Source organism: Anguilla rostrata, chromosome 12 (assembly GCF_018555375.3).
Source record: "Anguilla rostrata isolate EN2019 chromosome 12, ASM1855537v3, whole genome shotgun sequence".
NCBI classification, from domain to species: Eukaryota; Metazoa; Chordata; class Actinopteri; order Anguilliformes; family Anguillidae; genus Anguilla; species Anguilla rostrata.
The window spans coordinates 1,968,479-1,989,344 of NC_057944.1; the positions used below are offsets into that span (position 1 = coordinate 1,968,479).

A 20,866-nucleotide genomic window follows, 5' to 3' on the forward strand; every position below is an offset into this window, starting at 1 on the left:
TCTTGCTCAAGGACACTTCGACATGCCCAGGGCGGGGTTTGAACCAGCAACCCTCCGACTGCCAGACAATCGGTCTTACCTCCTGAGCTATGTCGCCCCAGCTACTGTCTGTCAGAGCCAGACTTGGTGCAATTGGATGCTTCTGCAAAGGTCAAGACTGGATGACATTCCCCATAGGTGGATCTCTCCACTCATTGTTTCAGAGAGCTGGTTTTGGGATAACAAGAGATCAAGTTTTGGGGTAACACCCTTACTGGGGTACTCACTGGGCAAATCGTTAGTTTCACTAGCAGAATGGGCAGCTCCTCTGGGAAAAAAATGATTGTATAAGAGAAACAATACACCTAATGATTCAAATTTTCTGCTGAAACATTTGGAGAAACAACTTACAGTAGACACCAGAAGTTTGCATACACCTAGGCTAAAGATTTTCAAACTCAGTTTATCACAACTCCACACATTTCATGTTACCATACATTTCTTTTGGCAAGTCAATTAGGACATCTACTTTATTTCCATAAGAGGTCATTTTAAAACAATCTATTAGAGACAGATTTATTTCAGTGACATCACAACCTAGCATGTTCCAGGATGGCTGCACCTTCATGCAAAAAAGGGAATTTTTAGCTTTTTTCTAGTAAATACAGGTTGATTTGAGATTTGAAGGCAGGGCCATATCTTTTATAAGGTAAAAAGCAAACAAACCAGAGCCACATTATGAGTGCTTCTGTTCCCCTTTAATACTGTGTTCTTGTCTTAATATTGTAAATTAATACAGCCTCTATTTATTTTAATCAGTTTGAGTTGCATGTTTTGACATGAAGATTGATCCATCAGATTACTCTGTGTGGCAGGGCTTGGTTTGTGAAAGAGGTTCAGGGCAATCAGAGGACCACGCCTACTGGTTAAGTAGGCACACGCACCTGGATAACATTACTAATCAGTCCTGGGTTTAAAAGTGTGTTCTTTTCCCAGTAGGTGTCTGAGACCGGGGATTGACTGACGAGTGAGAGAGAGAGAGAGAGAGAGAGAGCAGCGGCAGAAAGAGCCTTAGCGACAGAAAGGGCTGAAAAGCGTCCCTGTCGTGCTGTCTAGTTCTGGTTATTTCAGTTTGTTATTTTACTACATTATTTTGTTACCTGGAATCCATGAGGGGGAAGGGAGAATAAGTTTGTTTCCTTTATTTTCTATCACTAGTCTCTCTCTCGCTAAGCCCACAGTAAATGCTGGTGAAATCCGGATCTTTTCCCACAATTCCCTGCGTCCAACTCTTCTGTCCACAAAAGGGGTGTGTCACGGCGTGTGACACTGCCTTTCACTTTCAACAAATTCACCATTTATTAGAAAATTGGTATTTTTTCAAATAATTAGTGATTGAAATCAAATAAAATACATGATAAGTGAGGAGTTTTTGCATTTGATGCGGCTTATGTTCTGGGTTCAGAACATTAAATGAGAGCACTAGCTCACTAGCCCGACAATTTTACTGCACTTTATTCAGCAGCACTTCACAGTAAGGTCACATGAAGGCCATTGACTAATGCCAATAAAAACAGTTAATGTATTTGTTTCTGGTTAAGTTCATCCTGTGTTTTGCTAACGTATAAATAATCATATAACTATAATAAATTAGTAACATTATTGAACTACTAACTAAAGACAAATTTGATTCATACTGAAGTCACGTGACCTGACTGTAAAGTGTTAGGCTTTATTCTGACAAGGGAAAAAAAGTATGAAAATATGTGATACAGAGTGCTGTAGCCCAAAGGTACTGTAACAGTGTGTGACATCAGCTAAGAAGATCCAGGAGAGAGCAGCACTGAGTCTCGATATACTTGTGGCAGTGCCTTCAAGCTGAAGCAGTCGGAATAGCTGTGGCTGACACAGCTGGTGGAGGAAACTCTGGCTGCCGAGGCGTGGAATGCTGAGGGTGAGCGGAAGGAAGGGTCTCAGCCTGGTCCATGTCAGAAGCCTGAGGAAGATGCAGGAAACTAGCAGGATGTAATGGAACATCTGGACTGGCGGATTCAGGGTCAGCGGTGAGTAAGGTGGTGACACGTTTGGCTACCTCCCAGTCACTCTCTGCTTTCTTCAAGCGACGGCTTCAGTTGTATGGTTAAAGATTCTTTAGCCTAGAGAGCCTCCTCCTGAAGACGTTGAGCTTCCTTAGCCTGAGCCTCTAGCCACTGATATTCAAGGTCCGCACGAGAGTCCTCCTCTAGCTGGTGATGAAGGGTGTCCTACTCCATCTGCTTTATCCTCTCCTCCAGAATGGCGGTTTGGATGTGGGAGAGAGCCTGAGCGGGAAATGCACTGACCGAGACAGAGGAGGATCCTCAGAAGGTCGGGAAACAACTTCATAGTCGGCTAAATAAGGAGGCAAACGATGATCTGTGCGGGGCCTACTCTGGGGCTCTGGTGCATCTGGAACCACCTCCATATTATTTAATTAGCTGCACTCATGCCGGCTCGAAGGGCCAGTGTAGCAGAGGGTGTAAACCTTCACTTGGAGTTCACTGGTTGAGGCAGCTTATATGGACACGAATGAATCCGATTAATCTGGCTCCCGAGGAATGATATATTTTATTCTCTACAAACGTGCAATACAATTGCCATTAAGACATAGAGACGGCAATGATGGATTTGAACAGAATTATACCAACTGTGGGAGGTTGGGTAGCATGTGTGTGTGGTATTAGTTGCATGAACGCACAAGCAGCAAAACAAAATTCGGGAAAGTTTCCATAAATGCCTACCACTCTCCTAGCGCACATGCCAAACAAAACCAGAAGGCTATTTTATAGAAAAACCACGCCAGAACCCTAGGCACCACTGACATGCTTTCTCACAAGCATCGTCTAAACATTAGCGCAGCCAGCTTGAAGAGCAATGCATGAGGCAGGAAACTGACACAACGCTGTTAGCCAAAATAAATACAAACATGGCCAAGCTGGAAGATAAAATCATACCAGACAATCCCGCTGCAATTGTGAACGGCACGGCATTCAGTAGATTCTGCATGGAATTATGGGTCATAAAATCATGACAGGCAGACAGAGAATGAAAATAAACAGTGCAAAACTGAAACGGCAAATCACAATTTTGGCTATATTACAACTCCGCGAAATAAATATAACCTCTGCACTAATAACGCTACAAATTCATAAGAAATTATCACATCCTGCTAAATAATTAGCACGTTTGATAGCCTAGAGACTATATTATCATCAACCCTTCTGTCTTATGCAAATTATATAGTAGGCTAACTTGTGCCACCTATTTGTGTGAGGTTCCTGTAGGAATTCACATACAAAGCACAGTAGATTAAATATTTTTTACTAGGAGTCTGAAGTCGGAATCAGTCGCTGCATGACTCTTGTTCTCCTTCGCGAGAGTCAGGGAGAGTGCTATGAAGAAATCTATGAACAAATCCAGGAACAAATCCTTTTAGGGAACAGAGTCAAAGGATCTGTGTCCCTGAAAGGACCTGTAACACCCACCACTACCAGGAATGGACAAATAGCACTTTGCTAATGCTGGCAGTCTAATGCCCTGACTTTCCACCAGTCAAGGAGATTTGTTTCTAATGACGGAGAATCGACTTTCTAATCTGAAGTATAATCACCAGCGGTTATTAATTGAAACGGTATATTGAAAATTAATTATTTAATCAATTAAATTGGTCAATCACCATTCTTATTAACGATTAATAGTTAATCGTTTAACTGTTAACACTCCTAATTACTATACATAAAACAAGTTATATCAGGGAGGTCAAACCTATTTTGGCAATCTTTCCCAAAAACATATTTTGACAGTTTAATTCATATGCATAATGTCAGAAATGCTACAGTATAGTCAAATCACAACATAAATCACTAACTTGCCAGAATATAATTAAATTTAGCCTCTTCCGTCAGCATTTAATAACTGTCCGTGGAGGAAAGCGACATTAACCAATATTTAGTGGTGACCGTACAGTAAAACTAACATACTGTATGTATTTACTCACATATATTGTTATGGGATGGAAATTTAATTAAATATCTCAAAACGCTATAGATGCCAAAATGTCTCAGTTTCAAACCATGGCTTCAAAATTCCATTGCAGTTGGGGACTCGTTTCGACCAGGCTTGTGTCCCCTTTTTCACCATAATTTAAAAAAACACCCATTTGAAAAACTAAAATGTTTTATACCACACTGTAGACAAGATCTAGGCAAAGATATATGTAAAAGCACTGTTGTTAAATCTAGGTTTAGCCATCCAGCCATGTCAGTAAACATTTTATAGGGCCTCTTTCCCAGCATAACGTAAACAAATCATAAAGAGGATGATGTCAAGACATGGGTCACAATTTGAATAATATTTCATTTCAGCAATACCAAATCCCTTCTGGGGCTATTTTGAATAAGGATGGTTAGTGGTGCTTTTTTTGTGCCATTTTGCTTTTGAAATGGCTGCACAATTCCCTCAGTCCCTCAGGATGCTGGCAGCTGTAACTTTTTAGGCCACCTAAATATACAAATGTATGAATAAACAACAACCAATTAACATCTAAAACATTTCACAGTGAGTTTTTCTTGTGATGGAATGTGTAATAATGCCTTCAAATATGGTTAGATTTTTTATAATGGCCCCACTAATTTTTGTGAAGCATTAAGTGTAGGCACAAATGCTTGTAAACAGTCAAATTAGCCTAATTTCTGCTTCTAAGGTTAAAAAGTAAAATTTCTGAACAGTCAACACAGTTTTTAGCCCCTTAGCGCACATGCCAATCCTTGCCCCTTTAGGGGGCACCCTATTTAATGTTTTATAACTCCAGATGTGAACACCACAGAGACTTGAAAAATGGCTTAAATGAAGCAAGACATTTGTACAATTTACAATACTAAAACAGTTTAGTTTATATTCATAATTTTGGAATAAATAAAGTGCCACAAATTCAACTGTCTAGACAAAAAATCAAAAATGAATTTGCACTTTTTTTAGTTTGCAATGAAATACTGAGATATTACATATATGCAGCAAGTTAAACTATACATGTGCTGGATCAAAAACTTCTTGACCACAAGTTCATAAAATACAAGGGTGGATATGTAGAACTACTATAGATGTATGAAGCAAAAACTAAGCAGTGTACCCAGTGTCTCCAAATCTATCCAAAATGTCTAAAATATGCATTCCTGTAAAGCACAACATATTCACGTATTTCACTACAAATCAACTGTTTTGACTCAAGAAACTCACTGTTGCATCATTTCCAAGTGAGACACTCAATTTCAAAAATAACATATACCGAAATATTTTGAGCAGTAATACTTACATAGCAATGATGAAATCTTATCTATGTTCAGTAGATGGAGACAGAGACAGTACTGTCTCCATAGAAAACGCTATAAAACGCTATTCCTAAAGCAAAATCAGACATGTTATACATCATTAGAAAGCTTATACTCTCACCTACTGAAAAAATGAATTGTCAATCAAGCTAGACTGTACTAAAAAGGGCGACAACGCCGTAAGCAACAGGTGTGGTATTACGCACAGCTATTTTGGAAGGTACCCAGGCATCACAAATGCGCGTATATTTCTTGAACGGATTGTCCAAGACAATATATGACCACTCAGTCTCAAAAGGGACATCTCTACGCGTAAAACCAACGGTAAGGTTGTATATTTATTCAATATTTAGTCCCAGATATTGACTGTAGAATGACATGGTATAACTCTTAAAAACTTTTTCTCGTTTATTTCGTTATTCAGTGAGCAGCGTTTTCACTGCTGTATTGGCATATCTTAGGGCTATTGTCCGGTTTATCTTGTTGCAATGACGGATTACGATTTTTAGTGGTGAAAGAATATATTTATGAATGCCAACATAGACAATATTGTCCATTATGTCATGGGTGGGGGGTGTAGTTGTAGATGAGACTGCAGGGAGGGGGTGCGTGTTAAATGAACGACCAGAGCGACAATGGCGGCACTGCAAAACTCCGTATGCGGCATAGTTGTCATGTATCTTCTACTAATTAAACTAAAACAACGTGTTTCTGTTTTTAACTCATACTTTGGTTGCAGTAGCACCGAATCTCTGAGTTCAGTAATCTCGGCATGCCGGCATGCCGACCACTAGGGGCTTTGAGCTAAGAGGTTCAATTATTTCATGGCTTTATCTACTCCGATTTTGCATACTTCCTTGTTAAACGTCCTGTTAAAGTGAGCCCAGATGCAAATTCTGTTTTATGTTTGTGTGGAACGCCCATTGTGATTACACTGTAGGCAGGACATTTGACCTCCCTAGTAATGTGTGAAATGGAACAATGATTCAGTGTTGTAGAGTGAAATTGAGGATTTTAAGGTTGATGATGCTCTGAGGAAGATGTCTGTGCTACACTCTCCAACAGCAGCACTCTAAACCTGAGAATTAGACGTCCTGCTGGACTAAAATCTGACAGTTCTACAGATGTTGTTCTGACCCAAAATGCCACTTTTCTTATACTGTATGTTCTCTGAATTGGGGCAAAGGGGCCATCTACCTTTTCTATAATCTTTTCTCTGGGCTTAATCCTCCCATCCCATCCCAGAAGTGTAGCTGCCATCTTTCAGAGTGGACAGTGAGTTAGTTTACAATGCTGTGGGATGTTTGACACAGCTACCACCAAAAGTGAAGATGCAAAAGATATTTTCACAGTGGACAGTAAGTTTTCTTTTTCATTTTTGGTTTAATGTGACAAACTCCTCACTGTACTGCAAGCTAAAGCTGGCTGTATACTCAGTAAGAAGAAAGAACTTCAGGATTGAGAACCACCGGCCAACATGTCCACGAACATCATTGTCGGTATACTCAGTGAGAACACCGCACCGTTTGATGTCACTCCACGCTGCTGGGGAGTGCAGAATACTTACGAGGCAGCTATTAACTGGGGCTGGAATCTCGCCCAGACCTCCGTCTCGCGGCTACGCCATGGATGTATAAAGAGAAGGGCTACGCGAGATCACAACACAAAACAAAAAGTTTAAAGTGTTTAAAGTGGCTTTAGTTAATCTAGCTATGCAAAAGAAGAAAAAAAGGCGAAGGTGATGGTATGTTCGCCATCTAAATCAGAGTAGGACAGAGAATGGAGAGTTTTGTCTGTACATTCAGCAAATGTGGAGTTTATACGAGGGGGTCCACTTCTCTTATTTCCAAATGTGTGCTAGGCATTTTGATGACTTGCTGAAATGAGTAGCACCATTCATCAAACATGCGGGAACTCACAGAAATCCCATCTCTACAGAAGAGAGATTGACATTGACTCTCCGTACATTAGCATGTGAAGTCTGCCCTCTGAACTCTCAACCGTGACGTAACCAACCATGTGATATTTGGACCAATAGCTGAGAGGGGGAGGTCGGAGTTCTCCCAGGGGGCCGTCGCACACTGCACAGTGAGAACACACAATACTGTCTGTTTTTGTTCTTCAGTTGTTCTCATTGCGTCTTTTTGCTCAAAAAGTTATACTTCTTACTAAGTATACCACCTACTTAACACACAGCTAAAGGCAGAGTCACTTCAGAAACAGGCTCAAATATATGTATGGATGTCATAAAAGTTTATAATAGAAGATGAAGAAAAGTAATTGAAAGTTTCTGTAACTAGTGAAGAAAATTACAGTTAGAAGGACCATCACCATAGGTCCTTGCAGCAGGACATGGAACATATACAGAAATAATAGATTTGATCATAAGGGCATGCCAGTCATACAAAGTCCCAAAGGGCCAAATTACTTTAAACTATTCAGGAAACATTGGGTAGCATTGCTTTGGAATACAGCTTGTTTAATTTGTGTGAGCTAAGATATTGTTTCATGTAACTTGGTGCAATTTTGATATCAATACTTTTAATAGTAGGCCTAGATTTGAATGAATGACTTAAAGACAGTACACTGTATGTGTAAGTAACTTGGCATTTTTGTATGTTGAAAATGTGTTTTTCATCAGATATCATTTCTTTTTGTACTGGGTTTGTTATGAGTAAGTGATAATAGCAATTCATATAAATGTAGGCTATGAGAGACATGCATGCACATAAATGCACTCAAACGCACATTCTAGCTGAAAGAAACACATAGGCATAGATTTAATGTCTTTACTTTACCATTAATGACAAATAAATGAAAGTGTATGTAATTTTTAAATGAAAGTGGTTTTGATGGGCTATTGTACATGACGGACCTACTAATTGTCTGCATGTCGGTAGAGGATATATATAGGGCTAGCTAACCTTAATTTGGCAATATGGCGTTGCAGGGTCGCTACAGTAGTCTAGTTAAGAAGTAGTTACAGTACCAGTACTGGCACAATACAACCATTTTGGCTTTTAAAAATGCGATATACCAGGCATGGAGAAGTCATTATCTTGCGCCAGTTTCTGTACGACCAGTGATGTTACCTACCAGACGGAAATGCATCACTGATTATAGTGCTGAATTTCAGAGCCGTCTGTAGTAACATTATACACACGATCTGTTGTATCTTTAGCAAGGTAGCTAATGTAAAACTTGAAGGCGAAGGTGGAACTGTCTAATGTGTGGGTGTATTTTATTTGGATTTGTGAAATATAAATGAGTTTCCCATAAGAATTTTAGAGATGCTAAAGCAATAGTTTAGATGTTTTATTTTAAGTTAGCCATCAATCCAGTGTAATTAGTTAGAGGATCGCGTGAGTCCGAGGGGGGATGAACCTACATCTGTTACAAAAAGTTCGAACGGCAACCCAGTGAGCTAAAAGACTGCAGACATTATGGCTGCAAAGTTTTGTACTTTTAAACGTGTACTTGTATATTTGTGTGTGTATCTGATGTTTCTATTGGCTGATATACCTACATTTCCAATGGGGAGATGTATTCTTTGTGGGCCTGGAGCATTTATGATGATGTAATCAGGCAGGAAGAAGAAGAAGGAAAAAACACAAAGTCCCCTAAGTTTGGGGCTTTATTGTGCGGACGTGTGACATTGTTTGTGAATTCTGTCTGTTGAAATGAGGTCAGAAGGTACAGAAATGAATGTTTTTTAAGGGCTGAGAATCTGTGGTCATTGCAGTTATTTTTGAAGGGAACCCTGAAAAGTGCCAAACTCTCTGGGCTGTATAGGTATAGGGCATGCCACCCCGCCAAAGCGTAACTTGGCGGGATGGCATACCGTACCTGCCATCCCAATTAAACATTTAAACTATTGCTTTTGCATCTGTATAATCTTTGTGGAAAATCCATCCAAATGATTGCCTCTTAACATTGTTAAAGCTGTCTATTCCTGGTTATTGGCAACTTTCATATTTTGTCATATGATAAACTGTTTTCTCTTACACTGCACCAAACTACATGGCTCACTTATACGCTGACTGAAGTGTGCATCTCTGTAAGAACCAATCACTGCATTGGCCTCGTTAATAAAGTTTTGGGGTAACACCCTTACTGTGTTACTCGCTGGGCATATTTGTTAATTTCACTAGCAGGATGTGCAGCTCCTCTGGGACAGCTGCTAGAGTCAGTGTCCAGATGGATAAAATAATACAGAGGTCATGAATTGCTCACTTGTACGCTGACTGAGGTTTTAGTGTCAGAGAACACTTAGATGGCAGCAGTAGAGTGTCTCTCTCTCCAGGGTGCAGTGTCTAGCGATAATTTCATATGAGCACACCCCAGTCAATACGCATATATGCTAAATTGTATTCACACAAACATTCAGGTTACAGGTTTTGAAAATGAATGAAATCAGGAAATTTGTTTTCTTCCCTGTGACAAAATTCAAACCCTTACACAGCCACAACAGTTAAGGTCACACAGTACACAGCACTACTCACCCCAGTCTCTGTAGTTTACAGTTTGGACTCATCAGTCCAGCACAGAGCAGCTTCACTCCTGAATCTCCCAGGTTATTGTAGCTGAGGTCCAGATCTCTCAGGGTTGAGTTTGATGACTGGAGAGCTGAGGCCACAATATCGCAGGACTTCTCTGTGAGGTTACAGCTGTTCAGTCTGCAGAGAGTTATTATAGTATATTATGAATATTGTTTCTTTACTGTCAATTTTTGTTTAATACCACAATTAAAAATAAAGAAAACATTTCACCACTTCAACTAAGTTTCATTTATTTCAGACATGCGCTTGATAAGATGAATGTGTGCTCACAAGAGAAACGGCTCCACAGCCAACAAGTCCCTGCCCTCTTGTGCACTCTGTGTGCTGTAATCTCTCTCTCTCCCTATGAAAGTCCTGTAATGTCTACTCTGTGGAGTCTGTGTCACATCCAAGGTGTATGGCTATTTAGCGTATAGCACAGCACACCACAAAGAATGCACTGACTTTCTGAGGGCTGTATTGTAATGTACCACCCAACCCTTCCAAGCATCTAAAATACATTTTTAACATTCCAAACGTTCGCTCAATCATTGACCAATAACACGCAAGTTGGTGGTGTGCTAGCTTAATGTATGGAGAAAGTAGTAAAGGATGAACACTTTTATTGACTGTTCCCAGGCTTTTCACTGAAGCCTCCCAGCTCTCATAGGAAGCGCAGTTGTTATAATTACAAATTTCACAAATAATTAATCTTTAGTTTGATGACAGAATGTAATTAATTCAGTATTAGAAATAATCCACTTCACTGAGGCTACTGTGTCACTTTAGTCACATGATCAGTTCTAAATGACGCTGTTAGCTCCATACAGATGCACTGCAAAAATAGCTGCCATTGGACTGCGTAAATGAGCACAGCTTGCATTTGAAACAGTCAAACTGAAATAAAATATTTCTCACATCTGTGTCATGCATTCACATGTGTGCCGCATTCATAACACCACCAAAACAGCAAAATGTGCTGTGAGTTAAGACCTGGTCTGGACTGGTTTAAATGGAAACTAATGAACGCTGGTGCAAAACCGCCCTAGTAAGACAGAGACTATGCACCAAGGATACTGAACTGCTTTCTGTTTCCATGCGTCCATTCTACCTGCCTCGGGAATTTCCGCAGATTTCTGTGACTGTGGTCTATATTCACCCCAAGGCAAACAAAAGCATCGCCTCTGAACTGATCCTATAGATTGTGCAGAAACTACAGTTGCTGTCCCCCGATGCTCCTAATTTAATTCTGGGAGACTGTTCGCTGGACAAAACTCTCAGGAGCTTTTACAAATATGTGTCTTGCCCCACCAGAAATGGCAAGATACTAGACCAGTATTATGGCTCAATTAAAGGAGCTTACAAATCCGTCATACTCCCCCCGCTGGGCACGGCTGACCACAACTGTGTGCAACTTATTCCAGCATATCGCACATGCCTACAGAGGGAGAAAGTGTTCACCAGAAAGGTGAAACTCTGGTCGGAGGAGGCAACGCTGATGCTGCAAGGCTGTCTGGACTGCACGGCATGGGAGGAGTTCATCGAATCATCTCGGGACACTAACAAACTCACAGAAGTGGTCAGCTCATGGGTCTCATATTGCGAGGACATTGTTATCCCTGAAAAGGTAGTTAAGATCTATCCGAACAGTAAACCCTGGGTGAGTAAACACCTTAAAGTGTTATTAAACAAGAAAAAACGTGCATTTAAGCAAGGTAATTTCTCTGAGCTAAATGTTTTACAGAAAGAGATTAAATGTGAAATTCAGAGGGCTAAATTGGGCTACAAACAAAAGGTTGAATTCAAACTGAGCAAGAACAGTTTAGGCTCAGCCTGGGACAGTGTCAGGACCATGGTTGGGTTAAATGACAAAGTAAAGAGAAGGGTGGCTTTAGAAGGCTTTCCGTCAGATCTGGCTCTGGCTCATGAGTTTAATATGTTTTATTCAAGATTTGATGTGCATGATTTTAGCAACGAAACTGCTGTTTTAAAACACAACCTACTGAACTCTAGTCACTCTGTCTCTTCCTTTTCTGTACACAGTGTTGTGAATACTTTTAAACACTGTAAAGCCAGAACTAGCCCTGGCCCTGATAACATTGGTAGCCGTATGCTGTGCTGATCAAATAGGCCCTATTTTTAATTATATTTTTAATATGTCATTCTGTCAGCAAACGGTCCCTGAACTATGGAAACAATCTACAATAGTTCCCATTGCAAAAAATAGCCACCCTAAGACCCTGAATGACTACAGGCCTGTAGCCTTGACCTCTCTTTGTGAGGTGGTGGCACCTCTCTCTCTGATTTCTGCGGGTTAATTGACCCTGACGAGGGGCAGGTGTATGAGTACTATGGTGAGGTGATAGCACCTCACAGGTATTTGTCTGAGCTAATTGTCCCTGATGAGGGTCAGGTGTAGGAGGCCTATATGTAGCCCCTGATTTCTGGGGTTCAGCGCAGACTCATTGTTTGTCAGACTCTTAGTGTGTAGGGGTGTGAGAATCGGCAGAAGTTACCGTGTTGATCCTATCTGCCTGATTTGGGCACCGTTTAGTTTCTTCTCGAGTTGGTTATCTCTCTGCGCTGTGGAGGACATTTTGCCCTCGTCTCTTTAGTTTTCTTTTTGTTTTCTACCCGCCAGGCTGCGAATATCCTGTTTCTTTTGTAAGTGACCCCACTCTGTTTTTATAGTGGGGGTTTTCTTTTTGGGCAGCTACGCTGCGGCGGTGTTTCATTTCTTTTAGTTTTCTGAGCCCGCTGACAGAAGTTTCAGTGAGTGGAGAGAGCAATTACTTCGCTCTTTATTATTTGGTTTTTCCCCTTCCCTTTCTATCGCTCAGCGATTTGGTGGTTATCCCTCAGGGTTAACTTTTAGATCCCCTCGGTCCGCAATTGCGTCCCACCCTCCTCAACCGTGACACTCTTGTTATGAAATCATTTGAAAAGTTGATTAAAAAGGAACTTCTGGATAGGACGGAGCATCATCTCGACCCGTTACAGTTTGCATATCGAACCAACAGGGGGGTCCAGGATGCAACTATAACTCTGCTCAACTTCATATATAAGCACTTAGAGGGTAGTAAGAACCATGCCAGACTTGTTCGTGGACTTCTCATCAGCTTTTAACACCATACAGCCTCATCTGCTGGTGCAGAAGCTTGCTGAGTGTTTTGGGTTGGGCACTAACATTGTTGGCTGGATCTTGGACTTCTTCACCAACAGACCTCAGAGAGTGAGAGTGAATGGACATGTCTCTGGACTAACTTTTACATCAACTGGCTCTCCCCAGGGCTGTGTCCTCTCTCCTCTCCTATATATCCTGTACACTAATGACTGCCGCAGTGAGTTTGAAAACCATCACATTGTGAAGTTTGCAGATGATACGGTTATAGTGAGCCTGCTGAAAGAGGAGGAAATGTCCCATGGGCCGGTCACAGATTATTTTTTAAGATGGTGTCAAGAAGCCTTTTTAGAATTAAATGTGACAAAGACCAAGGATATGTGTATTGATTTTAGACGTCATCACTCCAACCCTGTCAACACTAAAATTAATGGTCAGGATGTAGAAATTGTTGAGTCATATAAGTACTTGGGCATCATAATTGATAATAAGCTGAGTTTTGATTGTAACACCAATATGTTGTGTAAAAAAAGCCAGCAGCGCCTTTTCTGTCTGAGGAAGCTGGCTAAGTTCAATGTTGACAGGTCCCTGATGACTTTGTTTTACAGATCTTTTATTGAATCGATTTTTACTTTTTCTTTTATCTGTTGGTATGCTTCTCTTAATTTAAAACAGAAAAATGCATTAACAAAGGTGATCAAGGTCTGTAGCAGTATCACGGGTACTCAACAGAAAAGTCTGTCTGATTTGTATAACAAACAGTTGTTAAAGAAAGCAGAATCCATCCTGTCTGACAGCACCCACCCCCTGCACCTAGAGTTTCAGACCTTGCCTTCGGGTTTCCGCTTCAAATACCCATTAGCCAAAACCAACAGATACAAACACTCCTTCATACTGTCAGCCATTTCACTGCTGAACTCCAATAGAAAAAGGTAATACCAGCTGACCACACAACCAGGCTTGATAATATTATGCACTTTATGTTTTTACAAAAATGTATTTTTATGTTTTTACTGTATTCTATGATTTTTACTGCATTTTATGTTTTTACTTGTATTCTATGTTTTTACTTTTTATTATATGTTGTATTAATTGCCTTGGTACTGTTTCACTGCTGCACAACCAATTGCCCCACTGGGGACAAATAAAGTTCTACTTGACTTGACATTATTCAACACCAAACTTGCGCATCTGGGCATACAAAAAAACATTCTTTTACCGCTAAAAATTTGTATTCCGTCATTGCAACAAGATAAAGCCAACAATAGCCGAAGATATGCCAGTACAGCTGTGAAAAATGCTGCTCACTGAACACTTAAATAAAGAAGAGGAATTTAAAAAAAATTATACCATGTCATTCTACTGATAATATCTGGGCATTAATATGGAAAATATACAACCTTACCATTAGCTTTACGTGTAGAGATGTCCCTTTCAAGACTGAGTGGTCATATATTGTCTTGGATAATCCGATTGTGAAATATACACTTATTTGTGATGCCTGGGTACCTTCCAAAATAGCTGTGCTAATTTTTTGAATTTGAGTGTAATGTAACTGTAATGTAAGCATTCATTGGTTGCTAAGTAGTCATTGTGTTCAATACATCGGATGTGAGCTGAACTGGAACACAGTGGCGGACAGTTGAATTTGCTTTAATGTTGTCCAATTCCCATACAAGGAAGCATTACATACTGCAGAGAACAGGAAAAAGATACGAGAATGAATGATTACACATGTAGGTACTGCTCCACATTGTGTGATAATGTTTTTGCATTATTTTTAATCTAATATCAATGCTTCATCCTAAACCTTCAAAAGGGTTATTTTTGGAGAGATTTTGGATATGTTTCAGGACACCTAGATATTGTAGGCCTCTGTACCGATGGAAATCTTGTAATTCTCACTTGAAAATGATACAACAGTGAGTTTCTTCAGGCAAAACAGTTGATTTGTAGTGAAATACATGATTTACAGCAATGCGTAATGTAGACATTTTGGATAGTTTTGGAGACACTGGGTACACTGCTTAGTTCTTGCTTCATAAATCTACAGTAGTTCTACATATCCACCCTTGGATTTTATGAACTTGTGGTCAAGGAGTTTTTGATCCAGGACATGTATAGTGTAACCTGTTTTATATATGGGTTCTCTCAGTATTTCATTGCAAACTAAAAAAGAGCAAATTCAATTTTGATTTTTTTTGCCTATTTCTTCCTACATTATGAATATAAACAAATCTTAGTTAGTATTGTAAATGGTGCAAATGTCTTTCTTCATCTACACCATTATTCAAGTCTCTGTGATGCTCACGTCTGGAGTTATAAAGCTTTAAATAAGGTACCCCGTGAATGGGCAAAGATTGGGCAGATTTGGCATGTGCGCAAAGGGTTTAAATGAGGGCACTAACTGTTAAAATGATCCAGAAGTTATCATTTATACCAAATTTATACAATTTTATTGTACTTTACTCTCACTAGAAATATTAAGTGTGAAAATACACTGTCAATCATCTACATTATTAATGACATAATACTCACATGGCCTTCCTGCAGTTCCTGACTACTGGTACCAGTCTGTGATGACCTGCTGCTGATGTGTTGTAGTCCTTCGAGTCAAACTCATCCAGGACATCCTCTGACATCAGTAACACAAAGACCAGAGCTGAACACTGGTCTGGTTCCAGCTTTTTATCAGAAAGTTTTCCTGATCTCAGGGAATTCTGGATTTCCTCCACTAGGGAGTTGTCATTCAGTTCACTGAGACAGTGGAACAGATTGATGGTCCTCTCTGCTGAAGATTCCTTTCTGATCCTCTCCTTAATGTACTGGACTGTTTTCTCAATGCTCTGTGATCTGCTTTCTGTCTGTGTCTGTAGGTCTGGTACAGGTGATCTGCTTCCTGTCTGTGTCAGTAGTCCTCCGAAGAGAATCTGACTGGAGTCCAGAGAGAGGCCAAGAAGGAATCTGAGGAAAAGGTCCAGGTGTCCATTCTTACTCTCTAAGGCCTGATCCACTGCAGTCCTGTGTAACTCAGACAGCTGCACTCTGCCACTGTGAGGTTCTGATTCTTCTGCGCTGAGTACATTTCTGTTCTCATTTACACATGAATGAAACACAAACAAGGCAGCCAGATACTCCTGAATGCTCAGATGCACAAAGTAGTAGACCTTTTCCTGATACAACCCACACTCCTCTTTAAAGATCTCTGTGCACACCCCAGAGTACACTGAAGCTTCACTGACATCAATGCCACTCTCTCTCAGGTCCTCTTCATAGAATATCAGATTGCCCTTTTCCAGCTGTAGAAAAGCCAGCTGCCCCAGTTTCAGGATGATTTCTGTATCTGCTGCTGACATCTTCTTTGAGTCTGTCTCATCAGTGCCATGGTACTTCTGATTCTTCACATTAGTCTGAATGAGCAGGAAGTGTGTGTACATTTCAGTCAGAGTTTTGGGCAGATCTCCACTCTCTGTTTCACCCAACATTGTCTCCAGAACAGTAGCAGAAATCCAGCAGAAGACAGGTATGTGACACATGATGTAGAGACTCCTGGATGACTTTATGTGTGAGATAATTCTGCTGGCCTGGTTCTGATCTCTGATTCTCTTCCTGAAGTACCCCTCCTTCTGTGGGTCATTGAACCCACGTACCTCTGTCACTCGGTGGACACACTTAGGAGGGATCTGATTGGCTGCTGCTGGTCGGGAGATGATCCAGAGGAGAGCAGAGGGAAGCAGATTCCCCTTAATGAGGTTGGTCAGTAGCACATCCACTGATGATGATTTGGTTATATCATAGCAGATCTCATTACCTTGGAAATTTAGAGGAAGTCGACACTCATCCAGACCATCAAAGATAAACACCACTTTGACCTCATCACCTTCAACACGTTGGCTCTCTTTCAGTTGTGGAAAGTAGTGCTGCAGAAGTTGCATCAGACTGAATGCTCTTTCCTTCTTCAAATTCAGATCTCGGAAAGGAAAAATGAAGATGAAATCAATGTCCCGATTGGCTTTTCCTTCTGTCCAGTCCAGAATGAACTTCTGCACAGAGACAGTTTTCCCAATGCCAGCGATGCCCTTTGTAAGCACAGTTCTGATGGGTTTCTTTTGTCCAGGTAAAGGCTTAAAGATGTCATTGCAGAGGATTGCAGTCTCATGTGTGGTTTGTCTCTTGGATGCTGTCTCAATCTGTCTGACCTCGTGTTCATTATTGACCCCCCCACTTCCCCCCTCTGTGATGTAGAGCTCTGTATAGATCTCATTGAGGAGGGTTGGGTCGCTCTGCTTTGCTAAACCTTCAAATATGCATTCAAACTTCCTCTTCAGATGAGATTTAAGTGCCTTCTGGGCTATTTTTATGGATCCATCTGAAGAGAGGAAATATGAGAAACAATTATGTTTAAAATGTGATAAACATTTCCCATTCAATAACAGATTTTTTTTAAACTGCCAATAAAAATATTAATAGACTCATTCTTAACAGCATTTTACACACATCACAGTGTTACATAAGTCTAACAGTATGCTATGCCTCTCACACAGTGTTGTACATACCTCAAACAGTATGTTACACACCTCTCTCACAGTGTGTTACACACTTCTCACAGTATTACATAACTCTGAAATATAATCCATCATAAATACATCATATCAGCAAGGAAGCACATTTGTACACTACGGATGAAGGGAAAAAACATTAAAACACTGAAAATGGGTTCAAATGTGCTTCTACACTTCATGTCTCAGGTTTTGTTACATGGTCATTTTAAAATATAATATTGTTATCCTGAGTGCTCTTTAGCCCTGGATACAACCTTGGGCCACTGGCTTTTGAGCACAAGATTCCTGCTTGGAATCCCCCTCAGGGACATTTAATCTCATGTACATTTGCTTACCCCCATAATCACTGCTTCATACTATAATTTCATTGAAATGCCTTTGTGTGCACATTGGTTGTGACACTTTCTATATGTAATGTTGACAATGTAAAACACTATTATGGAAGTGTGGATGCTATAGCTAATTCCAGCATTTGAATGGACACAGATTCGCAATGAGAGAAAACTCTTACTGCGCTGCTCATCTCTCTCCAGTGAGTCAGTGAGATCCTTCTGCTTCATGTTCCTCAGGATGTGGAGTGTGATCTTCAGAGACCTCTCACTGCCACAGGTCTCCATCAACTTCTCAACTATGTATAGGGCCTCAGGATCCTTCTGCTCTCTCCCAATGTATTCTGGGTAATCTTCAATTTGATGACTTTTGAACAATTCCTTCATCTTCATAAACTTAGCCAGTACAGAAGGATCTTCAGACAGAGTCTTAAAGCATTCTGGGCAATCCTGACTCAGATGGCTCTGAAACTGTTTCAACTTCTCATCCTTCTTCAGCTTCATCAAAGTGCATAGGAGAGACTGAAATAAACACATGAAGAGGAGTACTGTATCAGTGTGAAATAAACACATGAAGAGGTGTGCTGTATCAGTGTGAAATAAACACATGAAGAGGTGTGCTGTATCAGTGTGAAATAAACACATGAAGAGGTGTGCTGTATCAGTGTGAAATAAACACATGAAGTAATATTGTAAAAATCCTAAAATTTCTTCTGGTGAAGAGTGCCTGACCGGCAACCGTAAAAATGTGTTAACACAACGGCAAAATTAGGGTAGCCTATATCTAGAAATACCATCTTTGGGGAAAAAACGCTACGGTTAAGGGTCAGGCACTCTTCACGATAAGAAGAAATTTCATGATTTTTTCGATATTGCTTGTGTCTAAAGTGCTGCGACGGAAACAACGATTGATTTACTGAGGAGCCACATCTGTCCAAAACGTAAACAAGTCAGCCAGTTTACACGGTTGGGAAATATTATCTGACAACGTGTAGCTAACTTAGCTAGCTAGCCAAACAGTCAGTAACACAGATAATTACTTTGTGCCATTTAGGGATAATGTCAAGGAGGAAAGGTAGCCTACTGTTAAAGCCAATAAACCTTAGACAGTTTTTTAAATGTTTAAATGTGCCCAGCATTCCAAGGCTTGTTGTAAGATTCAGTAGCCAATCAGGACTTGAATACAAGTTTTTTGTAGAGTGCAAAAACTTTGATATTATTTATTTAAATTTAATTTAAGTTCTTTTGTTGTTCTTGAAACCACAGCATTCCAAGACTGTACATTGTTGTCAGATTCTTTGTAAGACTCTGCTATGCTGTAAATAGTTGTTGATTTTAAAAAAATGTGTGTTAAATAAATGAATTATTTATAACAACATTCACATTACGTAGTCATATTTTCAAATCTCCAGTCAGCTTTTAGCACTGACATAATGTAGGGTCCCATGGAATCTGTGTTATAGCTTTTTTAAATTCTCAATTCCGCGATTCTGTTACCATAGAAACTATAGGGCCCTACCTTAATGCTGCCATCAGTCTGTTGCTGGCCCGCGCCGGGCCCCCATCAAAAACGACACTTGGCTGCCGGCCGCTAGGCCCTGTCAAAAGATACTTGCCACCGGGCCTAACAACTTTTCTGGGGGAAACCCTGTGTATATATATATATATATATATATAGTAACAATAAACCACTATGTTTTCAGTATGATCCATAATTTCGTGAATAACTTCACTTTGTCCACAGCATCACCGGCCATATGCTAACCCACTAATATCAGTGCTATACAAGCTGAGGTTGTGTGTGCACCGAGGCACTGTGGTAAGGTGTCTGAGTCCTCAGAACTGATTACCTGAGTACAAGTCTAGTAACAAGTTTAAAGGCTTTAGACCTTAATATAAACACCTCTGAGTGCAGTAACAAGGTTAAAGGATTAGGTTTCTAGCCTATGAGGAACAAATAAATGACCAGTGCTAAGCCGGGTGCATAGCCTAGGCTCCTAAGTTCCAGCCTGAAAGCAGAGTCTGATAAGTGCTGATACTAAACCCGGGTGCCTGGGTCCCACGGCGGTACACGTCTCAACCCCTCTGAGAGTGCAGTTGAGACTGTCCGGTATCTGTCCGGAGGGAACCACACCTTTAAGTCTCAGAGATGGAGGCCGGTACTAGTGGTCACTGGACCTCTGAGTACCGAGCCCGATGTAACGTCGCAACCTCTGGGTGCCACGGCAGATACAAGTCTCCACCCCTCTGATAGTGCAGCCCCAGGCTACAACAAGAATCTGGAATCTGCCACATGTGGAACCCATGTTAAAACCTCTAAGACTGGTGCAAAGTGTCATAGCACACAACTTCTGAATTTCTGAGGTGCTGGAACTGAGTCCTCGGGCCTAAACCACCTGTCCCAGTAACTCGGGCTAGAATACAGTATAATTACAATCCTTTGGCATTAGAGTCTGAAAGAAAGTAACTGAATGAGTTCAAGTTCCGAGGCACAAGGACACTGCCGAGCACTGAGGTGTATGTACTGTGTAACTCTAACAACCATAACAAATTGTCCTCTCATAACCCTGCCTCACCAGTAGGTATAAAATGTCCTTATAGCTACCTTGCTAACGACTCATCGGATGCACACGCAAAATGACATGTATAGAAGTGCACTTGTTTAAAACCACAAAATTCTGCTTATATATCTCCTTCGCTAGTGGCTCACTGGGTAGCGTGGCTGCCTGCAGCACTTTTGGATGTGTGCAGGCAGCTTCGAGCCCCCCTCTGACTCATGAAAACCTCTCGGTCATTACACTGCCTTGCTGGATAACTAAAAATAAAACATTAAACTATTGTTTTTGCACCTGTATAATCTTGCGGGAAAGTCATTCATATTTCTTCTTTACACAAACTACAATAAAATATCCCACACTTTACACAGTCCGGTTGGCATTTGGATCACAAGGGGAAAATGACAAAATATAAA

The 20,866-nt window shown here is 40.6% G+C and overlaps 1 protein-coding gene across 10 annotated transcripts in view; it reads right to left on the reverse strand.

Moving 5' to 3' along the window:
* LOC135235496 (NACHT, LRR and PYD domains-containing protein 3-like) overlaps positions 1-20,866 on the reverse strand; it is a 340,665-nt gene that overhangs the window by 258,580 nt on the left and 61,219 nt on the right. For 7 of the 10 annotated variants that reach the window (XM_064301003.1, XM_064301004.1, XM_064301024.1 and 4 more), the window contains one exon: positions 9,848-10,021. The exons of 2 other annotated variants lie outside the window; for them this stretch is intronic. In XM_064301003.1, the coding sequence (XP_064157073.1) occupies positions 9,848-10,021 (174 nt within the window). Of the gene's footprint in view, positions 1-9,847; positions 10,022-15,542; positions 17,374-18,077; positions 18,418-20,866 lie in introns of all 10 variants that reach the window. One more of the 10 variants, XM_064301007.1, reaches the window with a different exon arrangement.